Source organism: Lissotriton vulgaris, chromosome 8 (genome assembly GCF_964263255.1).
Source record: "Lissotriton vulgaris chromosome 8, aLisVul1.2, whole genome shotgun sequence".
Lineage (NCBI taxonomy): Eukaryota > Metazoa > Chordata > Amphibia > Caudata > Salamandridae > Lissotriton > Lissotriton vulgaris.
The window spans coordinates 1,259,481,892-1,259,503,778 of NC_141696.1; the positions used below are offsets into that span (position 1 = coordinate 1,259,481,892).

A 21,887-nucleotide genomic window follows, 5' to 3' on the forward strand; every position below is an offset into this window, starting at 1 on the left:
ATACTGTGCCGTTAAGAGAACTTTACAGAACTTCACAGTATCCCAGAATGCACTGCAGGTCCCTTTTACTTTCAGTTCTTTTTTCCGGCTCCTGCAAGCAGGGCCCTGGAGCATTGAGCTCTCCCTTTTCAAGGGTTTATTGGTGTTTTTTCACTTTTGTTTCAAGTTGAGTGCTTTCTAAAGTACTTTAGTGCTTTTCTTCTTGGTTTTTGCACCCTTTTGATGTCAAATATGCCTGCATTATTTGACAAATGTCCGGAGTGCTCCAGGAAGAAGGCTAAATCAGATCCCCATGAGGTGTGTATCCTCTGCCTTCCCTCTTCCCATTTCCCAGAGGAGTGTGTGATTTGTCAGGGCTTCTCTGGCAGGACCCTGAAGGACAGAAAGAAGATCAGGCTTCAGAGCTTGAGGAAAGAAGGCTGAAGGCGCAAGGTGGGTCTGGAGGGGCTTCCTCTGCCCGTGCTGAGGCCTCTGGGGGGCTCCCCAGGGGCAGGAAGACCAGTAAGCGTCCCCATTCTCTGTCTGGGTCGATTGCACCGACTACGGCGTCGAGAGGAATGACTACAGTCCGTTCCCCATCGTCTGGGGCGAAGCGACGTCGACGCTCGACGTCGAAGGAATCGAACAGACCGCCGGCGAAGTCTCCTGTGACTATTTCGTCGTCGTCCTCGTCGAAGTCATCGTCGAGTGATCGACGTCGAAAGGCCCGGCGTCGGCGCTCGCCGTCGCCGAAAAGGAGAAGATCGTCGTCATGGGGATCCTCGTCGTCTAGGAGTAGATCGCCGTCGAGGCGCAGAAGGTCGCCGTCGAGGCGCAGAAGGTTGCCGTCGAGGCACAAGAGGTCGCCGTCGAGGCGCAAGAAGTCGTCGTCGAAGCGGACGAGGTCGCCGTCTAGGCGAAGGCACTCGCTGTCGAGGGAGAGACGTTCGACGCCGAGGAAAAGGCACTCGACGTCGAGGGACCGACGCTCGCCGTCCGGTCGCCGTTCTTCGAGGCCGAAGAGACGTGGAAGGAGGTCTGACGCCATGGGAGGTTCGCCAGCATCCCAGGCTGGAAAGGAAGTCGCATCACCGGGCTCGGTGTACTCCGCAGTGTATACCCCGTCACAGAGGCCGGTTACACCCACGCCTCATTTGACGAGGGGTCTCCCTCCGAGGGCCCCTACTCCTCCTCCTTTACCACCACTTCCGCAACCTGTACCTCGACCTCAGTTGCCAGACAAGCCGCCTCCGGTCCCCCCGAGGTCGGTCTCACTGCCCAGACTTCTGACCCCTCCCAAGGGAACCCCTAAGTCGAAGGCCCCGGCCAAACCAAAGTCGCCTGCTCCGGTGGAACCGGCGGATCGATCGAGGCCAAGGAAGTCGCGATCACGCTCCGGACGGAGAGGAAGATCGAGGAGTCGATGTAGATCCTCCACCAGATCAAGAGGTCGCCATAGGAGGCAGGGATCTGGGTCTAGATCTAGGTCACAAGGGTGTCTCCGGTGGACGACATCAGCACGTTCCAGGAGGTCCTCCTGAGGGGGGCTGCAAAATTGGGAATCACGGTGACGGCTCCAACACCCACGACGTCCGTGATATTCGAAACGCTTCACAAGAAGCATTTGTCTCGCCCTCTACTGCCACTAGTGCCTGGTTTGGTAGAGCCTGGGGAGGAGCTGTTCTTCACGCCAGCGGGGGTGAAGGCCGCTCCCTCCCGACTTCTAAAGAAGTACAGGGCCCCGGATTCGGATCCGGCCTTTCTGCGGATTATAGTGACGGCGGCCAGGAAGTTGCATTATAACTCCCCGTCCTCCACCGTGCCGCCCGATAAGGAAAGCCGATGGATCGACTCGGCTGGAAGGAAGGCTTGTGGGACTGCATCCACGGCCATGAAGGCGTCAGGCGATACGGCGTGTATAGGGCTGTATGACTGTGCCCTGTGGTACTCCCTGCAACAGTTCAAGGAACTTCTGCCACGAGACAAGAGGGAGGACTTCCAAGAGATCCTCAAAGAGGGGATGCTGGTGTCAAACCAGGTCATCAGCGCAGCTGCGGATGTCTCTTTTGGCTGCCCATGGGCACTGTCCTGGGCTCAACCAGCGGTGCCATGCTTGGCTCAGGCTCACGTCACTCAAGCCGGAGGCCCAGCAGCGGGTGGCCAATCTGCCCTTTTCCGGGAAAACATTGTTCGGAAAACATGCCGATGATGAGATGCCTGCATGAAGGCGGAGGCAGAGACCCTGACTGCTGTGGGCTTGGAGAAGCCCAAAGACAAGAAGTCCTACCGCCCGTTCCAGAGACGGTTCGGTGCACAGGGAAGAGGACGAGGGCAGTCTTCGGGACAGCAGCAGTTCCGGAGACCCTTCCAGAAGCGCCAGAAGGGTAGAGGGGGACAGCAGGCCTCTACAGCCAACAAGGGCCAGGCCGGGTCGCGACCCTGAGCTGTCACTTCCCCTTCATCCGTTACTTGCTCCGGTGGGGGGAAGCGTTCAATTTTTTCTGGCAGAGTGGAGAAAAATTACTCAGGACCAGTGGGTGCTGAATATTGTTTGCAATGGATACAGTCTTCGGTTCACCAGCCCGCCTCCATCAATTCCTCCGGTCAGCTCGCAGTATCAACTACGCGAGTTCCAGGCGGAGGCCGATATCCTGTTAAGGAAAAGGGCGATAGAAGACGTACCTCTGTCTCAAAGAGGAAGAGTTGTGTACTCCCGGTTCTTCCTGGTTCGCAAGAAGGACAAGAACGAGTTCAGGCCCATTCTGGACTTGCGACAGGCAAACAAGTGGATTTGCAGAGAAAAGTTTTGCATGCTGTCGTTGCATCAGATTTATCCTCAGTTGCAACAGGGAGACTGGCTATGTGCAATAGACCTACAGGATGCGTACTTCCATGTGCCCATTGCATGCAAATACAGGAAGTTCCTGCGATTTCAAGTCGGCACCAATCATTATCAGTACACAGTACTGCCATTCGGGCTGAAGTCTGCGCCCAGAACATTCTCGAAGTGCATGGGAGTGGCGGCAGCACACCTAAGGAAGAACAAGGTGTTTGTCTACCCGTACCTGGACGATTGGTTGATCAAGGCCTCCTCCTTCTCGGAAGCTCAGGCACACTTCCAGAAGACGTGCGTTCTCTTGAACAAGCTGGGGTTGCACATCAACATGTCCAAGTCTGTCCCGACGCCGGTCCAGTGCATTCAGTACTTGGGAGCCACCATCAATACGCTGTCAGCAAGCGTGTCTCCTTTGATGAGCGACGATTATCACTCCTTCGGAAGGCTCAGGCTCTTATGACCACTCCATCTACAACAGTGAGGACGGTGTCTTCTCTACTGGGATCGATGGCCTCTTGTATCTTCCTAACGCCACACGCACGGCTGCACATGAGACCGCTGCAGGAGTGCTTGGAGGATCAGTGGGATCAGAGGAAAGGGTGTTGGGACAACAAGATACGACTGTCTCTGCATGCTCTTCAGTCTCTGAAGTGGTGGTGTTCAACAGAGAATCTCCTCAGAGGGGTTCCCTTCCACAAGGACATTCCCACTCAGACTATTGTGACGGATGCTTCTCTCCTGGGCTGGGGAGCGCATTCCGGAGACTTACAGATTCAAGGGACGTGGTCACCGATGGAGTCCACGTATCATATCAACTTCCTGGAACTCAGAGCTGTTTACTTGGCACTGAAGGCCTTTCATCCGTCCTTCCAGACCAACTCTCTGCTTTTACAGACGGACAATACGACCACGATGTATTACCTCAACAAGCAGGGCGGCTCGAGATCACACACACTGTCGCAGGAGGCGCAGGCGATCTGGCACTGGCCTCTGGCCAGAGGACTGACTATAACGGCTACCCATCTGCCAGGTGTACAGAATGTTCAGGCGGACGCACTGAGCAGACTGATTCAGGAAAACCACGAATGGATCATAAACGACGATGTACTAGGAGAAGTCTTCGCACGGTGGGGGACTCCAGACGTAGATCTGTTCGCCACCGCCGAAAACAGCAAATGCTGAGACTTCGCCTCCAGGTACTACCAGCAGGGGACGCTGGGGAATGCGCTATGGATCAACTGGTCGAACAGCTTTCTGTACGCTTTTTCACCCATTCCCCTGATTCTGGCGGGGCTCATCAAGCTGTCCCAGTCCAGGGCGCGGATGACCCTGATTGCCCCGGAATGGCCCAGGCAGTGGTGGTTCACGGACCTGCTTCACCGGTCTCTTCTTCCGCACATACCGCTGCCGTGCAGGCCGGGCCTTCTCACGAAGTTCGGGGGCAGATGGTGCACCCGAACCTCTCGTCTTTGAGTTTGGCGGCATGGCTCCTGAGATAGTGCAATATGGCCGTTTGAATCTACCAGATGATTGCATGGACATACTGAAGGAGGCTAAGCGACCTTCCACTCGGACTTCCTATGCTTACAAGTGGAAGAGGTTCTGTATCTGGTGCAAGTCCAAGAACTATGACCCGACGACGTGCAAGGAAGACGTCATCCTTCCTTACCTTCTGCATTTGGTGCAGTCTGGCCTTAATGTTCATTCCATTAAGGTTCATCTCGCTGCATTGACTGCCTACAGAAAATGCCCTTCACAGACTTCCTTCTTCCAGATCCCTGTGAAGAAAGATTTTTTGGAAGGCTTGAAGAAAGTATTCCCTCCTGTCCGGCTTCCTTCTCCTTCATGGGAATTGAATGTGTTGCTCTCCAGACTGATGAAGGAGCCTTTTGAACCTATTCATAAGGCTTCGTTGCAGCACCTGTCCTGGAAGGCGGCGTTCCTTGTCGCCCTTACATCGGCCCGCAGGGTGAGTGAAATTCAGGCGTTGTGTTGCCAAGAACCTTATACTGTATTTCATGCTGCTAAGGTTGTTATGTGTACTCACCCTAAATTTCTTCCCAAAGTTATTTCTGATTTTCATGTCAACTAGACCATAACTTTGCCTACGTTTTTTCAGAATCCTTCATCTCCAGCGGAAAGGTCTTTACATTCCCTGGATGTTAGGAGGGTGTTGAAATTTTATCTGGATAAGACCAAAGATATTCGTAGGTCAGACCATTTGTTTTATCAATTATGGATCAGTCAGGACCGATCTTGCTACCTCTAAACAGTCCATCTCTAGGTGGATTGTGTCCTGCATACAACTGTGTTACCAAAAGGCTAATAAGACCTTAGGGGGTAAACCTAAGGCTCATTCCACCAGGGGCAAAGCTGCCACGACGGCTTTGCTCTGTAATGCTCCCATTGCAGAAATCTGCAAGGCGGCCACATGGAAGTCGGTCCATACCTTTGCTAAGCATTACTGCCTGGACACTGATGCCAGAGCAGACGCTCAGGTTGGGCAGGCTTCGAAGTACTGGACAGTGTAGCCTGGTTTTATAGGCTGCATTATCTGTCTTTAATTCTCTCTTAAGTGTCTGTGCAGTTCTGCATTTTTCAACACCTTAAGAGAATATTTTTGATTGCTCCGGGGTCCACGCACATGGGCGGGACTATTCACTAGATTATGACTATAACAGAGATACCCCTACTACAGAACTGGAGTTACAGGACAGAAACTACTCCTTATGAATGTTGTTACAGCAGGGTGTGTGGCTGATCACCAGTCACCAAAACAAGGACACCGCGTGCTCTCACTAAGCAATGCCTCTTGGTTCCAAACGGCCATTACTCTGTGTTAGAACTGGCTATTTCTGGTAGGCTAAGGCTGACGCCAAAGCCAGGCAGAAACCACCATTCTAGTCAGGGCAAGGAAGTCACACGCCAAGATAACCTCTGCTCACCCCCTTGGTAGCTTGGCTCAAGCAGTAAGGCTAAACTCGGAGGCAATGTGTAAAGCATTTGCGCCAGCGCACAACAGCAACAACATACTAGGCACACCACAGAAGAGACTCCACACAAGGTTATTATAAAAATAACTTTTGTATTGTAAAAACACATCAGATAAAATCACACATATACATGGTGCCAACTGGCACGGGCAATATTCACAGGGATTATGTACACCAGACAGGGCCACAAGGGCCACTGTCATAGTCAGATATAGCACTTCTAGAATAAGAAATAATAAAACATAAAATGGTAATCACAAAGATAACAACCAGTAACCACTGGTAACAGGAACCAGGACCTTACTAGGACCACCTGTACTAAGAAAGAAAAACCACCTAAGTATCACACAGCATTAGGGGTCTAAGAAAGAATACATTACTCATGATGCAATAAACCTACATTCAGAGGAGTAGAAAAGACAACCACCTAAGAATAACCACATTTAGGGGCATAAACCAGAACACCTTACCCATGATGCATGAACACATTCAGAGGAGTAATAAGGAGAAACACATGATGACTAAACATTCAGAGGTGTTAAGAATAGAGCACATGATGCAATAAAATCACATTCAGGGGTGCAGCGCAAGAAGACCCATGATGACTAAACATTCAGAGGTGCAGCGCATGGAAAGGAAGACACATGATGCATAAACATTCAGAGGTGCCTAATAAATCAATAGCGCAAAAACCACATGAGGCCTAAGAACCTTCAGAGGTGCAGGAATAACACATGATGCAAAAGATCACATTCAGAGGTGCAATAACCATACCATTGCGCAGACTCCCATAAGCCACCACCTGTGGCAGTCCCTAGGCCAAGGGCCTTGTTGGGGCTCAGACGCCCTGAGTCTCAGTGTCAGGGTTGCGCTGCCATGCAGCGCCAGTCTTAAAGTTCAAAAAGCCTAAACGTGGCAGGTGCCCACTAAGTGCTGGGCACCTGGAGAACAAAAGAACTGCGCCAGGGCCCTCACTGGCCCTTAGGAGCAAACTGCGCCCAGGCTGGAGCCATACAGGCTCTAAAACACATACACTGTGCACGTTGGAGCCACACAGGCTCTGGCCAACACTGGTCAAACGTTGGAGCCACACAGGCTCTTAAAAACATATATGGCCCCTCTGAGCCACACAGGCTCTCTCAGCGTTGGGGCGACCCACTGCCATTCGGGGCCGCCCTGACTCTCCATTTACTTCATAGAATGCCTCCAGCGCCTCTCAGGGCACGAAATACAAAAACAAATGGGGCTGGGAGCCTCTCCGGGCTCCGTGCACGTTGGGGCGACCCACTGCCAACCGGGGCCGCCCATGAAGCCTTCATGGCTTCCTTCTGGCACTCTCGTTGGGGCGACCCACTGCCAACTGGGGCCGCCCATGAAGCCCTCATGGCTTCCCTCTCTCGAGCGCGAGCTCGCGCTACTGCGGGGGAGGGGCGGACACCGACAACGTGTCCCGGCGCCCCTCCCCTGCTCTGCCCCACTCCAGCCCAGACTCACCGGGGCTCTCGTTGCTGCCGGTCTCTCTCTCTCGCCGGGGAGCCTCGCGGTGGGGGCAGGCACCGACAAATGTGCCTCGCGCCCCCTCCGCTTCCGTCCTCAGGCCGCTCAGACGCTCTCGGCCGCTCCTCTCGCTGCAGGGCTCCCTCCGCTCACGGGAGCCCTGCAGACCAGCCGCCATCACTCGTCCTTCTTCTCTCCCCCGGGCAGCTTCTCTCCTCTCGGGCTGCGGGGGCGGGACTTCCGGCCGGCCGCGCTGGGATTGGCCGGCCGGCCATCCACTTCCGGGTCGCTGCGGGCAGCGCAGCGGCCCTTCTCCTTTAGACAGGCAGGCGGGCAGGCATTAAAGATATCGGCGTGGGCAGCCGAAATTTAAATAAAGTAACAAATAAGCGAGGTGGGCACTCGCCAGGCTGGCAAAGCGCTCCTCAGCGCTAGAATCAAAAATAAAGCGCTCGAAAGCGCTATGGGCAATAAAGCGCTCCCAAAGCGCTAGAACAAAAAGTACAAAGGGTCCTTCCAGAAATGCAGCTCCACCATGCTGCACAAAGGTCCAGAGAGTCCCAGGGGGCAAAGCAAAGTCCCCCCCATCAGCCCAGCAAGGCAGAGGGGTCCCCCAGGAGTCCAGGAAAGTCCATCAGGTGCCCAGGGCTGGGCAGAGCCAGGGATTCCCCTGAGCTCAAGCAGCAGCAGCCCCTGGCAGATTCAAGTTGAAAACAAGAACATTTTGGAAGGGGATACAACCCCTTTTTATACAGTGCAAAACCTTTGAAGTCCTTTGAAGCAGGCAGTGTGAGAACCAGCTGGACTGGTTTAGAGGGAAGTCCCCTTCAGTATCAGGGACAGAGGTGTCAGTCGCCCAGCGGGAGGTGGAGCCAGCTTTGTAGTTACACAGGAACAGCCCTTCACTATCAGGTGCCATCTCCTCCCACTTCCCTGGCAGCAGATGCTGCCTTTCATCCATGGGCTGACTTCAGACAACCTCCTGGGCTCTCCAGCCCCTGTCATCCTCAAACCAGACAGTCAATCCACAAGCAGGCCCATGCACTCTGGGCCAGGCTCACCAGCCAATCACACGCTAGCACCAACTTGCACAAATATGCCAACTTCCAAAAGTAGGACTTCTAGACTAGACACAGCCATGTCGCATACATCATTTTGCGGCATTCATTCTCACGAGTTCTCTCATACCAAACTCGCCCCTGCACTCCCCACGCATCAGGAACTACCATGGGCATACATATTCCCCATTCATTCCTATGGGAGGGCAGGTCACTCACCATTCATCCACAGAGAGCTCAAGCACTTTACACTGTACCACAGTGAAAAAGTGCGCAGAGGCCTAAAATCACAAATACCAGGTTCCATAAATAGGCTAGGAAAACGCAAAAAGTCTAGGGGTGAACCTGCCTAATGGGCCGGGTCCAACACTCTGTGTCTGACGATGGTATTTACTAGGGGTGGGTCGTTATTTGGCATCAGTACGTGGACAAGAAATTATAATCTACGACCTCAGCTCCTATATGACATGGAACACATACTATTGACATACACACAATTTTTAAGCATATGAAAAGATTTACTCATCGTTGATCTTAAGGGAATGCAGTTAGGAGTAGGAGAGATGCATTGAGGTTGCTGCTTTCATTAAAATAATAGAGAGGGGTAGCTCTGGGGCAGTGCATGTTTTCATATAATGTTATGGTCATGACATCAATAAGCAACATGCATTTACAATGCAACAATCTCACCTTTCAGTTAGAGCTATTGGCATTGTAAATGACAACATGTTTGTTTATGTGTTGGTTTTGAAAACAGATAAATAAATGGCATTGTCATTTACAATGTCAATAGCTCAAACTCGCGTAAATAACCAAGAGGCAAAATAAAAATACATATGTTCCCTAATAATTGACGTATAACATGCGATAATATAACATTATGAGACATAACAAAGAGTCCAGTTCTATTAAACCGCATCAGAAAGCACTATGGTGTGCGATATCTAGATACAGTTCTGGCTCTGGGATGCACCCCCCCCAATGTCCCTGTTCCGCTCTAGCCCCTGACCCTATCACCGGGGAATGCCCGCCACCCCCGACCTGTACTCACAAGGGCCCTGCGCTGCCATTCAGGCAGGGGCGCTGCATGACCCGGATTCCCGTCTCTACACTCCCTCTCCGGGGCTCCCTATTTGAGGGTTCGCGGGCCCTCTGGTCCCTCAGCCACGGACCTTGGGTCCCGCTCTGCCCATCTCGAATGGCCCCTTGAGTTTTCCCCGCAAAAAAAAGCAGAAGTGTTGAACAAGCAGCCCTTTGCAATCACCGGAGTCCTGCAGAATTACAGGGAGGCAGCCGCCGCTATTGCTGTTTTCTTTAAACCTTATCACTTATGAATTTGAAGAGGGGGAGGGGTGGTGCACAGCACCCCCTGTATAATCGGAAATATAGGCGCTGCTGCCTTTCAAATCCGGCCTTATTTGTTCACGTGATCTGAATACAGTGTCTTCGGAGCGCGGCGGCGGCTCCCACAGTGTCAATCTTCCTGCGAGAAAAGGCCTCTGCTCGCTGCCGGCAGCCCCAGCGCCTTCCATTTATTGCCCTTTCCTTCTTATTCAGCAACAAAAGTTGGGTTTGCTGCGCACACAACGCTCTGCATTATTTTTACAGTATTGGATTTTGTAACTGGCCCTGCTTCGCCGCTTTTTTTCATCGACTGCTTCTAATTAAGCATTTCCCTCCCTATCAATAAACTGAGCCCTGGTGTTGGCCTGGTGAAAATGCCTGGCACATGGACAACCATCAAAGACACAAAGCGCACACATGACACACGTCTGCCGCACAACATGGCTTGTGTAAGTGGGCCATACATTAGTCGGTGCAGAGGAGGGCTTGGGGTTTAGATCTTGTTCAGAAACCTCACAAATAGTGTACATCTCATGCACGCAAAGCTCTGTGGTTCCACTCAGGAGAAGGGATGAGGCCCTTTCCTGCACAGAGGATCAGACGAGTCCACAGCAGTGCTCTTGTTTTCTTTGCTTTCTTGTGTACTTTGATCCTTGTTCTTTACATTTCTAATAAAAACAAATGTGCATCTCTGCAGATCTGCATTTATTTCAGAAGTCTGCGTGCCTATACCATGCTCCTCTGGCCCGAGCAATATAGGGCCACCGAGCTATTGCATGTGCAAGTCAGCATGTGTTCAAATACACGTCTGGATTGGGAAGACATACGGACATATCCGTTTATTGATCTCTCGCAATCGTCTCATATATACAAGTATATGCCCCACTACGTACAACACACACAGATATAGATTGGAAAGTGCGAAATGTGCATCTAATTAGTATTTGTGTAAAATAAAATGCGGCTACTGTTTACTTCACCGAAGTAACATAGCTTCTCCAGTATTAAGGGTGTCTTTCAAAGATTCACATGCCTGAATCATTCCCCTTCGTCGGAGTGGGAGTCCCACGGTACATAAAAAAGCAATAAAATGCCATAATAACATAGGAAAAAAACAGTAATTCCCAACCAGGAAGTAAAGTAGCCAAAGCTACAGGAGAAAAAACTTCCACACTCATGACTATCCTAGTCATTTTGTATAGTCCAAACTACTGCCAATCAGGTGACAGCACCCACCAGAAGGTTCTCCCCAGAGGCTCAGGCTCTCAGATTTTCTACTGCACGTCGTGTGAAGGGAGTCTCCCTGAGCTCTGCTCAGTTTCTTTTCTTTATTCCAGTTGGATTCTACTTTTTAAGAATGTCTTCTAAGAAATCTTTATTTAGAGCATGTGACTCTTGTGGTAAGCTCCAACTTTTTAAAGAGGATCCCCTCAAAAAGTGCATATATTGCCTTTATCCTGATCACCAGGTCAAGGACTGTAAACTTTGGCGAACCTTCCCTCAAAAAACCCTCAGGGACATAGAGGGTCACCTGCTTTTGTGGTTACAAAAGCTCAAGGATTCTGATAATCCTGTGTCTGAGGTAGGCAGTATTGCCTCTGGTTCTACTTCAACCTCTAGGAAGAGGCCTGCGACTGAGGTGTTGACATCTCATGAGGCTAAGGTGGCTAGGAAACGTCTGCCATCTAAGGGGTCTGACAAGCCTTCTACTCTCAAGGCTACTCCCCCAGTCAGGGAGAAGGAGGGACCATCTACACCCCCTAAAAAATCTTCCAGAAAATTGCCTCTGACTTCTGAGAAGAATTTGCCTCAGATTCCACCACTGTCGTCGACGGCGCCATCTTCAACTCCTTCGTCGACGAGGATCTACATCGACGCTACGTCTACGTCGATGGTAACATTTTCATCTCCTAAGCCTCATATGATCATGTCGGCGGCTTCTTCGCCTACTATGGTCTATGCTTCTGTCAGACCTCTCTCGTCGACGGCGCAGCTTTCATCTACCGTCGTCGGCGCATCGTCGTCGACTCCTCTGAAGAAAAACCCGTCGAGGACATCTTCGTCGACGCCTTCTCTTCCGTCGACGACGATTCCATCGTCGATGACAATAATTCCGTCGACGAAGTCCATCCCGTCGACGAAGTCCATCCCGTCGACGAAGTCCATCCCGTCGACGAAGTCCATCCCGTCGACGAAGTCCATCCCGTCGACGAAGTCCATCCCGTCGACGAAGTCCATCCCGTCGACGAAGTCCATCCCGTCGACGAAGTCCATCCCGTCGACGAAGTCCATCCCGTCGACGAAGTCCATCCCGTCGACGAAGTCCTTCCCGTCGACGAAGTCCATCCCGTCGACGAAGCCTGTTCCGTCGACGAGGTCTATATCGCCGACGACATCAACAGTCGACGGACCCTTCATTGTCCACGTCGACGACGACCTCGTCTAAAGCAAAATCCACTGCAAGGAATCCTTCAGTGGAACCAACGTCGACGCCACAACTATCCTCTTGTACCGCTTTGCAGGTCTGGTCACCTTCTACGTTTTTTCTGATGCCCAAACAATCTTTGCTTCAGAGACGTGGGTCGACCTTGGAGCTCTCACCCCTGCATATCTCTCCACAAAAGATACCCCTGCAGGTGCCTGATACATTTCTGTATTCTGAACACAGTGAAGAAGACTCAGACATTGGGGAAACCTTTGGCACAGCTACTAGTCCGTCCGAGTTAAATAGAAGTCCATCCCGTCGACGAAGTCCATCCCGTCGACGAAGTCCTTCCCGTCGACGAAGTCCATCCCGTCGACGAAGCCTGTTCCGTCGACGAGGTCTATATCGCCGACGACATCAACAGTCGACGGACCCTTCATTGTCCACGTCGACGACGACCTCGTCTAAAGCAAAATCCACTGCAAGGAATCCTTCAGTGGAACCAACGTCGACGCCACAACTATCCTCTTGTACCGCTTTGCAGGTCTGGTCACCTTCTACGTTTTTTCTGATGCCCAAACAATCTTTGCTTCAGAGACGTGGGTCGACCTTGGAGCTCTCACCCCTGCATATCTCTCCACAAAAGATACCCCTGCAGGTGCCTGATACATTTCTGTATTCTGAACACAGTGAAGAAGACTCAGACATTGGGGAAACCTTTGGCACAGCTACTAGTCCGTCCGAGTTAAATATCAAGTATCAAGAGGACGAACAGGATGATCAGCAGTCACCTGAACATATGCCGTCCCCTGTAACAGGTGTCCCTGCCACGCAGGTGCCGATCGCATTGCTAATCCAACCTCCAATGCATGTTGGATGACTATTACAAACGGTTCCCGCCATCAGAATCTACAGGCTCGGTGCCTCCTACACCTGCTACGGAAGCACCTATACCAGACTTTCGACCTCTAAAGTCTCCTCCACCTCGGCCGTCCACTCAGCCTGAGGATCAACAGCTTTCAGATGAAGAAGACCAGAGAGAGGAAGGTGAAGTAGATGATATGTCGAAGTGGGATAAATATCAGGTGCAAACTCCCTCTCCATCACCTCAGTCTGCCTTGGATTCACCACCAGTAGACGTGGGTGGTTTCCACCTCTTGATGGAACGGGCTACTAAGCCTTTCCATATTGATATGGAGCAAACGGAGCAAGAATGTTTTCTCTACGACTTTAAAGACCAGCCTAGAAAACAAGTCCAATCCATACCGATTATTGACTTTATCTGGAAGGAGGGTATAAAGGTCATGTCTACTCCAGCATCCGTTCCTCCGGTCTTGCCACGGATTGACAAGAAGTACAAGGCACCTGGAAAGTCACCTGTGTGCCTTATAGGACAACCGAAACTGGACTCCGTTATCATCCAAGTGCCGCAAAAGAGAGCTAGAAACCCTTCATCTCCAGTTGCAGCCCCACCGGACAGATATGGCAGGCGCCTGGATGCCATTCGGAAGCGCGTTTCAACAATGGCAGCTACCACAGTCCGGGCTGCAAATTCTTTGACCATCCTGGGCAGGTATGACCGGCAGATGTGGTCGGACATAGCTCCGTACATAGACCTCCTTCCTGAGCCTTCTAAATCTGAAGCGCAGAAGATCTTACAGGAAGGACAAAGAATCTCAGAGGAGATTATTGATTCGGCGGTTGACGTCGCCTCAACTGGTTTCCGGCAGACCCAGATGATGAAGCATGTCACCTGGAATGGTGAGTGATGGGAATCCATACCAATTTGTTGTATATTTTTTTTAGAAGTCTTGGTTTGGTTTTTTCATGTGTTTTGCCTTTTTCTGAGACTACGGGCTATATATTCTGTTTTAGTATCGATAACATCAGACAGGTGGGTCCTGGATATTGTAGCCAAGGGCCATGCCTTAGAATTCAACCATTTTCCTCTGAATGTCCCCCCAAAAGGCCCTCCTGCAGCTCACCTGGAGGAGCTAATTGCCCAGATCAATTTGATGCTACAGAAAGGAGCAATCGAGAGAGTACCTCAAAAAATGAGGGGAATGGGATTTTACTCCAGATTTTTTCGAATAAAGTCTGGAGAATGGCGTCTGATTCTGGATCTCAGTGCCCTAAACAAATATTTGAAAAAGGTAACATTCAGGATGTTGTCACTTCAGGAAATACGATTCAGAAAAGGGGGTGGTGATGAACAGAGTGTCTGAATTAAGCAGACCACTCTTACCCAGTCCAAAGATCAGGGCTTGATCCATCACCGTTTTTTAGCTCACTGCGCCATCCCAGCTCAGAACCTGGCTATATGCAAATTAGTCTGTTCCTGTCCCAGTGCATGATGGGAACAGGGCAAACCAAACTACCAAGCCAATTCTTATACTGGGAAGGAAACAAGCTTCCGGGGACCGGTTGCTGGCATTTCGCCATCGTCGGCCCGGCTTGCTTGAATCCTGATGGTGCAATGAGCAAGGGACTCACATCGGAGTATACCCTTCCACGCTTATGGTGGACAAATCACCACCCCCTTTTCTGAATCACTTCAGGAAATACTGCATCTTCTAGCAGCGGGAGACTACATGGCCACCTTGGATCTCCAAGATGCATATTTCCATATCCCCATCTTACCTCGCCACAGAAAACTCCTGCGATTCAGAGTGTCTGGCAGGGATTACCAGTTCAAAGTACTTCCCTTCGGTCTGCGCTCGGCGCCAAGGGTGTTTACAAAGGTCTTAGCCCCAGTGGCTGCTCACCTCCGGCTGGAGGGGATTCAAATATTTCCATATTTGGACGACTGCCTTATCAAGGCCAGTTCTGACGAGGATACAGACAATCATCTACAACGGTGTCTGAACCTTTTTCAGTCCCTGGGTCTCTCCATCAACTTCAGCAAATCCCAGTTGATACCATCACAAAGACGGGCTTACCTGGGAGCAACCTTGGACACCCAGTTGCTCCAAGCCTTCGTCTTGGGCGAGAGACAAGCCAAGATACAAAATATGGCCACAAATCTACTTTCAAAAAAGTCAGTTTCAGTTCGACAGTACAAGTCTTTTCTGGGGATGGTATTGTCTTGCATTCCATTGATACCAAATTGCCGACTCATGATGAGGCCTCTAGGGAAGAACTGAGCTTACAATGGCTACAGGTCTCCGGCTCTTTCGAGGATCTCCTCCACATCACACCTCACATGCGGAGGTCTCTCCTCTGGTGGACGCAAAGAAAACATGTGCAGCAAGGTTACGCTTTCCTCCAGGACGCGCCAAGCTTTACAATCACCACGGATGCATCCCTCGAAGGCTGGGGAGCTCATCTTCAGGGGCTAAATATCAGCGGCAAGTGGAACCCTCAACAAAGGCGTTGGCACATCAACCGGCTAGAACTCATAGCCAAGGCATTTCGTGCAATCATCCAGGATGCCAATGTGTTGGTACGCACAGACAACACAACGAGCATGCATTACGTAAACAAGCAGGGAGGAACAAGATCACTTCTCCTTTCTCAGGAAGCCCAAAGGCTATGGACATGGTCAATACAACACAACATCAATCTTCAAGCGGTGCATGTTCCTGGAACGGAGAACGTCTTGGCAGACGCACTCAGCAGGACAACCGTATCCACTCACAAGTGAGAACTTCATTAGCAGACTGTGGATCGGATCTTTCAACTATGGGGTCATCCAGACCTAGACCTCTTTGCAACCAAGACCAACAGCAAATGCCGATTCTTCGCAAGCTGGCATTCCCACAAGGACTCTCCGGGGAATGCGTTTTCGATCGACTGGTCTCTGACATATGCGTACACTTTTCCACCAATTCTGCTAGTTCCCAGAGTCCTGCGGAAGATGAAGAAGGGCTGATTCTAATTGCTCCCAGATGGCCTCGCCAGTACTGGTTCACAGAGCTCCTTCTCCTATCGGAGTGCAAACCGATTCAGTTGAGTCCAATTCCTGATTTACTCTCCATTCAGGACGGCCAGATTTACCATCCGGATCCAACATCGCTGAAATTAGCGGCCTGGCGCCTGAGTACCGTGAGTTTGCCCATCTAAACATCCCTGCGGATTGCAAGGAAGTTCTGGCCAAGGCAAGGGCACCTGCTACCATAAAGACGTACAGTCTTAAATGGAAACGTTTTTGTGTCTGTGTCGTTCAGCTGGAATTCACCCCTTTTCAGCTAAACCAGAGGAGATCCTGCCTTTTTTCCTACATCTGGCCCAATCAGGATTATCTCATGCTACCCTAAAGGTTTTCCTGGCAGCGATTTCAAGATATCGACAAGATGGGACCAATTCTCTTTACTCTGCGAGGATTACACAGCAAATTCTTTAAAGGCCTTTTTAGAATGTTCCCTCCGGTACGTCGTCCACCTCCATCGTGGCATCTCAATGTAGTGTTGGCACAGCTCATGCGACACCCATTCGAACTCGTCCACAGAGCAGATCTGACATTTCTTACGTGGAAGGTGTCACTTCTATTGGCCCTAACCTCCTCTAGGAGAGTCACCGATATCCAGGCTTTTACTGTTCTTCATCCTTTTTTACAGTTCACAAATGACTCTGTGGTGCTCCGCACCAATCCGAAATTCATTCCAAAAGTACCTTCGGATTTCCATCTGAATGAACCGGTGGTTTTAAAGACATTTTTTCCTATCCCTCAGTCACCTGCGGAAAAGGCATTGCACACTCTGGACATTAAAAGATGTCTAAAATTCTATTTGCAAAGAACATCTACATTGCGCAGGTCTGAGCAACTATTTGTCACTTATGGGACAATTCGTAGGGGACAGGCAGTTTCTAAACAAACAATTGCAAGATGGATATCTGCAGCTATTGTATTTTGTCATGCACAAGCAGGAAGACCTCTGCAAGTAGCTCCTAGAGCGCATTCTACAAGAGCAGTGTCTTCTTCTACGGCATTATTTGCTGGAGTTCCTCTTCAGCACATCTGCAGAGCGGCAACCTGGGCCAGTCGCCATACTTTCACCAAACACTATTGTTTGGATGCAGCCAGCGAGACAGATGCTTCAGTGGGTCAAGCAATTCTACGAAATCTTTTCATATAAGGTGAGCCTCTGTATCCCACCTCCTATTCTTGCTGTCAGACGCTTGTTATGTTTCTGTTATGCATATGATCAAGTGATTGCGTTCTACTATGCTTTTACTGATGTTCTTTCACATATTGTATTGTTTTGTGCTTCTAATATTGACAAGCTTATGCTACCATTAGCGTCTGCCAAGCACGGATATGTACTGCTTTCTACTCTGATTCAGGCATGTGAATCTATGAAAGACACCCCTAATACTGGAGAAGAACAATAGTTACTTACCTGTAATCTGTGGTTCTCCAGTATTGGTGTCTTTCATAGATTCACATGCAACCCTCCCACCTCCCCTCAGCGGCTCTTAGGCTACATTGGTTTACCATCACTCCTTGCGAGAAAATCTGAGAGCCTGAGCCTCTGGGGAGAACCTTCTGGTGGGTGCTGTCACCTGATTGGCTGTAGTTTGGACTATACAAAATGACTAGGATAGTCATGAGTGTGGAAGTTTTTTCTCCTGTAGCTTTGGCTACTATACTTCCTGGTTGGGAATTACTGTGTTTTTCCTATGTTATTATGGCATTTTATTGCTTTTTTATGTACCGTGGGACTCCCACTCCGACAACGGGGAATGATTCAGGCATGTGAATCTATGAAAGACACTAATACTGGAGAACCACAGATTACAGGTAAGTAACTATTGTTCATCTGACTTCTTTTCCGCCTATCGGAAAGCATCACGCATTACATTGGTCACATGACCGCACAGGGATCCAATCAGAATTCACCACACAGGTCGGAGCCACGTACATCACGGCATCGGCCGCTTGACATCTCACTATCACACATCGCTGCGGAGAGGATCACACGCCACACCGTTATGAACTCGCGGTAAGCACCAGAGCCGTTCCACGCTTTAAAATACTGGACCTTTGTGTCCAGGTCATTTTAATCGTATCAGTCTCATCACGTTCTTACATTTTTACAGATGGTAGTTACGGCGTTCATACGGCATTGAAAGTATTCTACGCACCAGGAACAGGTCAGATTTAACATTGACCAGGTTCTCCTCACACGCACAAGTGCATGAGTCACACGCCACTGTTAATTACTACGCACATCATTTTTTACACACATATATGTGCAGCTAGTCTGGATATCTATGGTTTCTTTTATCACCCAATTGACCACCTGTTTTCCCTTTCATCAATCGTTTTCTTTTATCTAATATTCTTTTTTCTGTTTTCCTTCACGGAGATTCATTTGTTAACCGAAATCCAGCCCGATATTCGTTCCTTGCATGTTAAAATCAACAAACATTGCATGGTGTTAGTTAACAATCATCAGCATCCGTACTTTTACATATTAATTGTGTGCCTTACTTGGTTGCTTTCAGAATTAAGTCCCCTGACGAAGGGCGAATACCCGAAATGCATTGGGCTGAAAAGAAAGATTACATTATGAATGAATAATGTGGAACATGAAAAATGTAAAAAGAATAAAAAGAGCACGTACACACCAATTTCAAGAAATCTTTATTAAAGTAATCAAAGAACGCGTTCTGAGTGCATTGAAAGGACGCTGCTCCCGAGGGAAACAGCACTTACTATGCTATAAATCAGCCCAGCCAGCATACGGCAAGTAAAACAAAAAAACAAGTCCGAACTTCAGTACATGTAAATGTGACAGCTAACATAGCGTCAAAGCTGTAAATGATCGCTGTGCGGGTGCATTCATCTACATTACTGGGGCTGTACAGGGGACTCGAGGACAGACTGACGGACTGCCTTATCAACTGAGATAGAACTTTCAAACCAGAACTTGTACCTGCGGAACTGTCATAATCAAATTAAAAACAGGCCAGACTGTCATATGTATTGCTATAGTGTGTCTGTAAATAAAATAAGGAGATAAATATGTAATATTTCAATGTTATGGCACATAAGCCTCGACTACATCAATGAACTATTGCATAAAAACCTTTTTCAACAGGAAAAAAAACAAATTTTGGTTTCTCCTATATTTAAACCGATTCTCAGAAATGTATATTAGAAAACAATCGATTTTAGATTGGTGTGAATATCTCAAGTTTTCTGTTTGAAGCAGACACAATGTGCTCAGCTCCGACAACAGTTGAAATGAGGTGTACTGAAAGAAAAGAAGCCGGGAATGAAAATATATATTTGAAAAAATCGATTTCTGCGTGGTGTAAATATTGCCAGTTTTCTGTTTGAAGCAGGCACTTTGTGGTGTAAGTGAAAGAAAACAAGCCGGAGTGTGAACGCTGGCCGCTGACGGGCCGGCAACGTGGGAATGTGTCTTCGGTAAAAGAACTAAGCCTTCTTCAATCGCGGCATATGTTCACACGGCAATAAAACGGGAGATTTACAGCCCCAGCCGGCCCCCGACAGCCTCACACCCTTCTAAGAATTACTGGAAATGATTTATCATGCCAGGCCAGCCATTGTCACGCTGATGAAATACCGCGAAGAACCCGTACCATTCGAGCGCTCCATTCACCGGCTCCCAAAGCGCTTTACTTTACACCCGGCTCCGGGCCTCTGGTTCCTTGTGCCCACCGATGTGGGCACCGTGGTGCTGAACGCGACTTCACACCCACCGAAAATAGAAATATATCTCAGACCAGGAGTCCGCGGGCAGTTTTTTATTATTTCAGCAATAACTCACTCCGCAGGAAACGCTGACAGTATCCTGCTATTGTAAACTGAAGCTATACAAGTACTTCAAACCAGTATATTAAAGCATAGCGTTTAAAATTAAAAAAACTAATTTTACAAATGAATTCACGCAAATAAAGATTGAATTTGGGAAGAGAAGCTGTGCGAGGAACCAGACGTATACAATCAAACAAACAAATATCAGCGTTTGACAAACGCTGATATTATTCTAAAATGAAAGAAATAGAAAAAACATCTATTTCTTTCATTTTGGTATAATCACGGCACCCGCGGTTTACTTTTAAAATGTTACAAGTAAAGCGGGGGTGCCGCCATTATACTAAAATGAACAAAATAGATGTTTTTTCTATTTCTTTCATTTTAGTATAATCGCGGCACCCGCGCTTTACTTGTAACATTAAAAGTAAAGTGCAGGTGCCGCAGTGATAGCCAAAGTAGCTCGCCACGACATGCTGCTTTCTCTTTTAGAGCCTGACTTACTGCTGTGGTAAAAGGTTCCTTATCTTCTTTATGGGGCCATCTGTTTCGCCCCATAAAGAAGATAAGAAACCTTTTACCGCAACAGTAAGTCAAGTGAGCCAGTCTGAAAAGGACTGGGCTAAAAGAGAAAAGAATGTCACTAGGACCTCTTCTCCAATGGCTGGCCCCCGTTTAGCATGAACGGTGACGCCAGCTAATGGAAAAGAGGGGGGGGCTTAACCTCGCTAGTGAAACACTCTATCATTAAATCTCGCCAGCTCGACTGCGCATGTGCGCAGTCTTTCGCAGGCCGAGACCTAAAAAAGGGAGTTGTTTATTTATATTAGTATTTTCTGTATGTTTTAGCAGGAAAAACACTGTGATGTGGACTATAAGTAATTTGTGATTTGACGTCTGGAGCGAACTGTTTAAAATGTGCTTAATGGATTTGAAGGTGATCTATTATGGTGTGATTTGTATTGACTTTTTTTTTTTTAAGTCTAGTGAGCTTTCACTGTAAGAATCAACTTTGAAATACAGACCGTTCTTCCTAAATTGTTAAGGGAGAGAGCATTTTGCATTTTACTTACTAATGTAGCTGGGTGCTTCTCTCAATGCTAGCTTACCTGAACAGATACTGCATTCTCAATTTCCTAATCCACTCCATGTTTTCAGAATTTGATGATTTGCAACAACAGCAGGCCAAGGTCACTACAAACAAAAAAGGGATTTTCCTTTCTGTATAATTAGCTCTTGGTTTGTGACCCAAAGGGGACTACACACTAACGTGACTTTCTTAGTGTTGTAACGTGACACTGGAAATTAGATCTGCACAGAAACCTAAAGTATCTTTTGTTTCACAAATTTTATTATAAAAGAACATATGAATTCATTTTCTACATTGATTATATAAAAACATTACATTAATTCAGACTTTGTCTAGCAAATAGTTTGAATGCACATGTTACTATTAAAAACATTTGATACATCACAATACACATATAACAAAATTTAACAAAACATTATAAAAAGATGCCGCAGTGAGTCCTTTGTCAATTTATTGCACCTGAATGTACGTATAGTGTCATTCTTTGTAAATGTAGTACTCGTTGGTCATTCATAATACATTGTTTTATGATTTCGAAGTTAATTAGGTTCAGCAGCACCAGTTATTTAGGATGCCTTCACGAAAAGTGATACAGGTAAAATAGCTAAAGTGTTTTTTTTTGTTTTTTTACAGTGGTCCCAATCGAGGACATTATATTGCAATAGTAAAAAGTCATGATTTTTGGCTGCTGTTTGATGATGACATTGTAGAGGTATGTTCTTTTGCTATTTTAGAGATTCATATAAGATAATGCAAAACTTGACGCTACCAGCTGCAATGTGTTTTCTTCAAAGAATCTCTGCAATATTGATGTTTGCTCTATTGATACAGTGGGCCTCCTCAGATACAGCCTTCCTTTTTCAACGATTCTGTGAAAAAATAAACGTTTCTCCATTTGAAAATTTTGAGAACAAAATATTGGCTATAGTATTTTCACAA

The 21,887-nt window shown here is 48.4% G+C and overlaps 1 protein-coding gene across 1 annotated transcript in view; it reads left to right on the plus strand.

The window, feature by feature from the left end:
- USP12 (ubiquitin specific peptidase 12) overlaps positions 1-21,887 on the plus strand; it is a 437,577-nt gene that overhangs the window by 349,903 nt on the left and 65,787 nt on the right. The window contains exon 8 of the mRNA XM_086935175.1: positions 21,582-21,660. Coding sequence (XP_086791301.1) covers positions 21,582-21,660 — 79 coding nt within the window. The remainder of the gene's footprint in view (positions 1-21,581; positions 21,661-21,887) is intronic.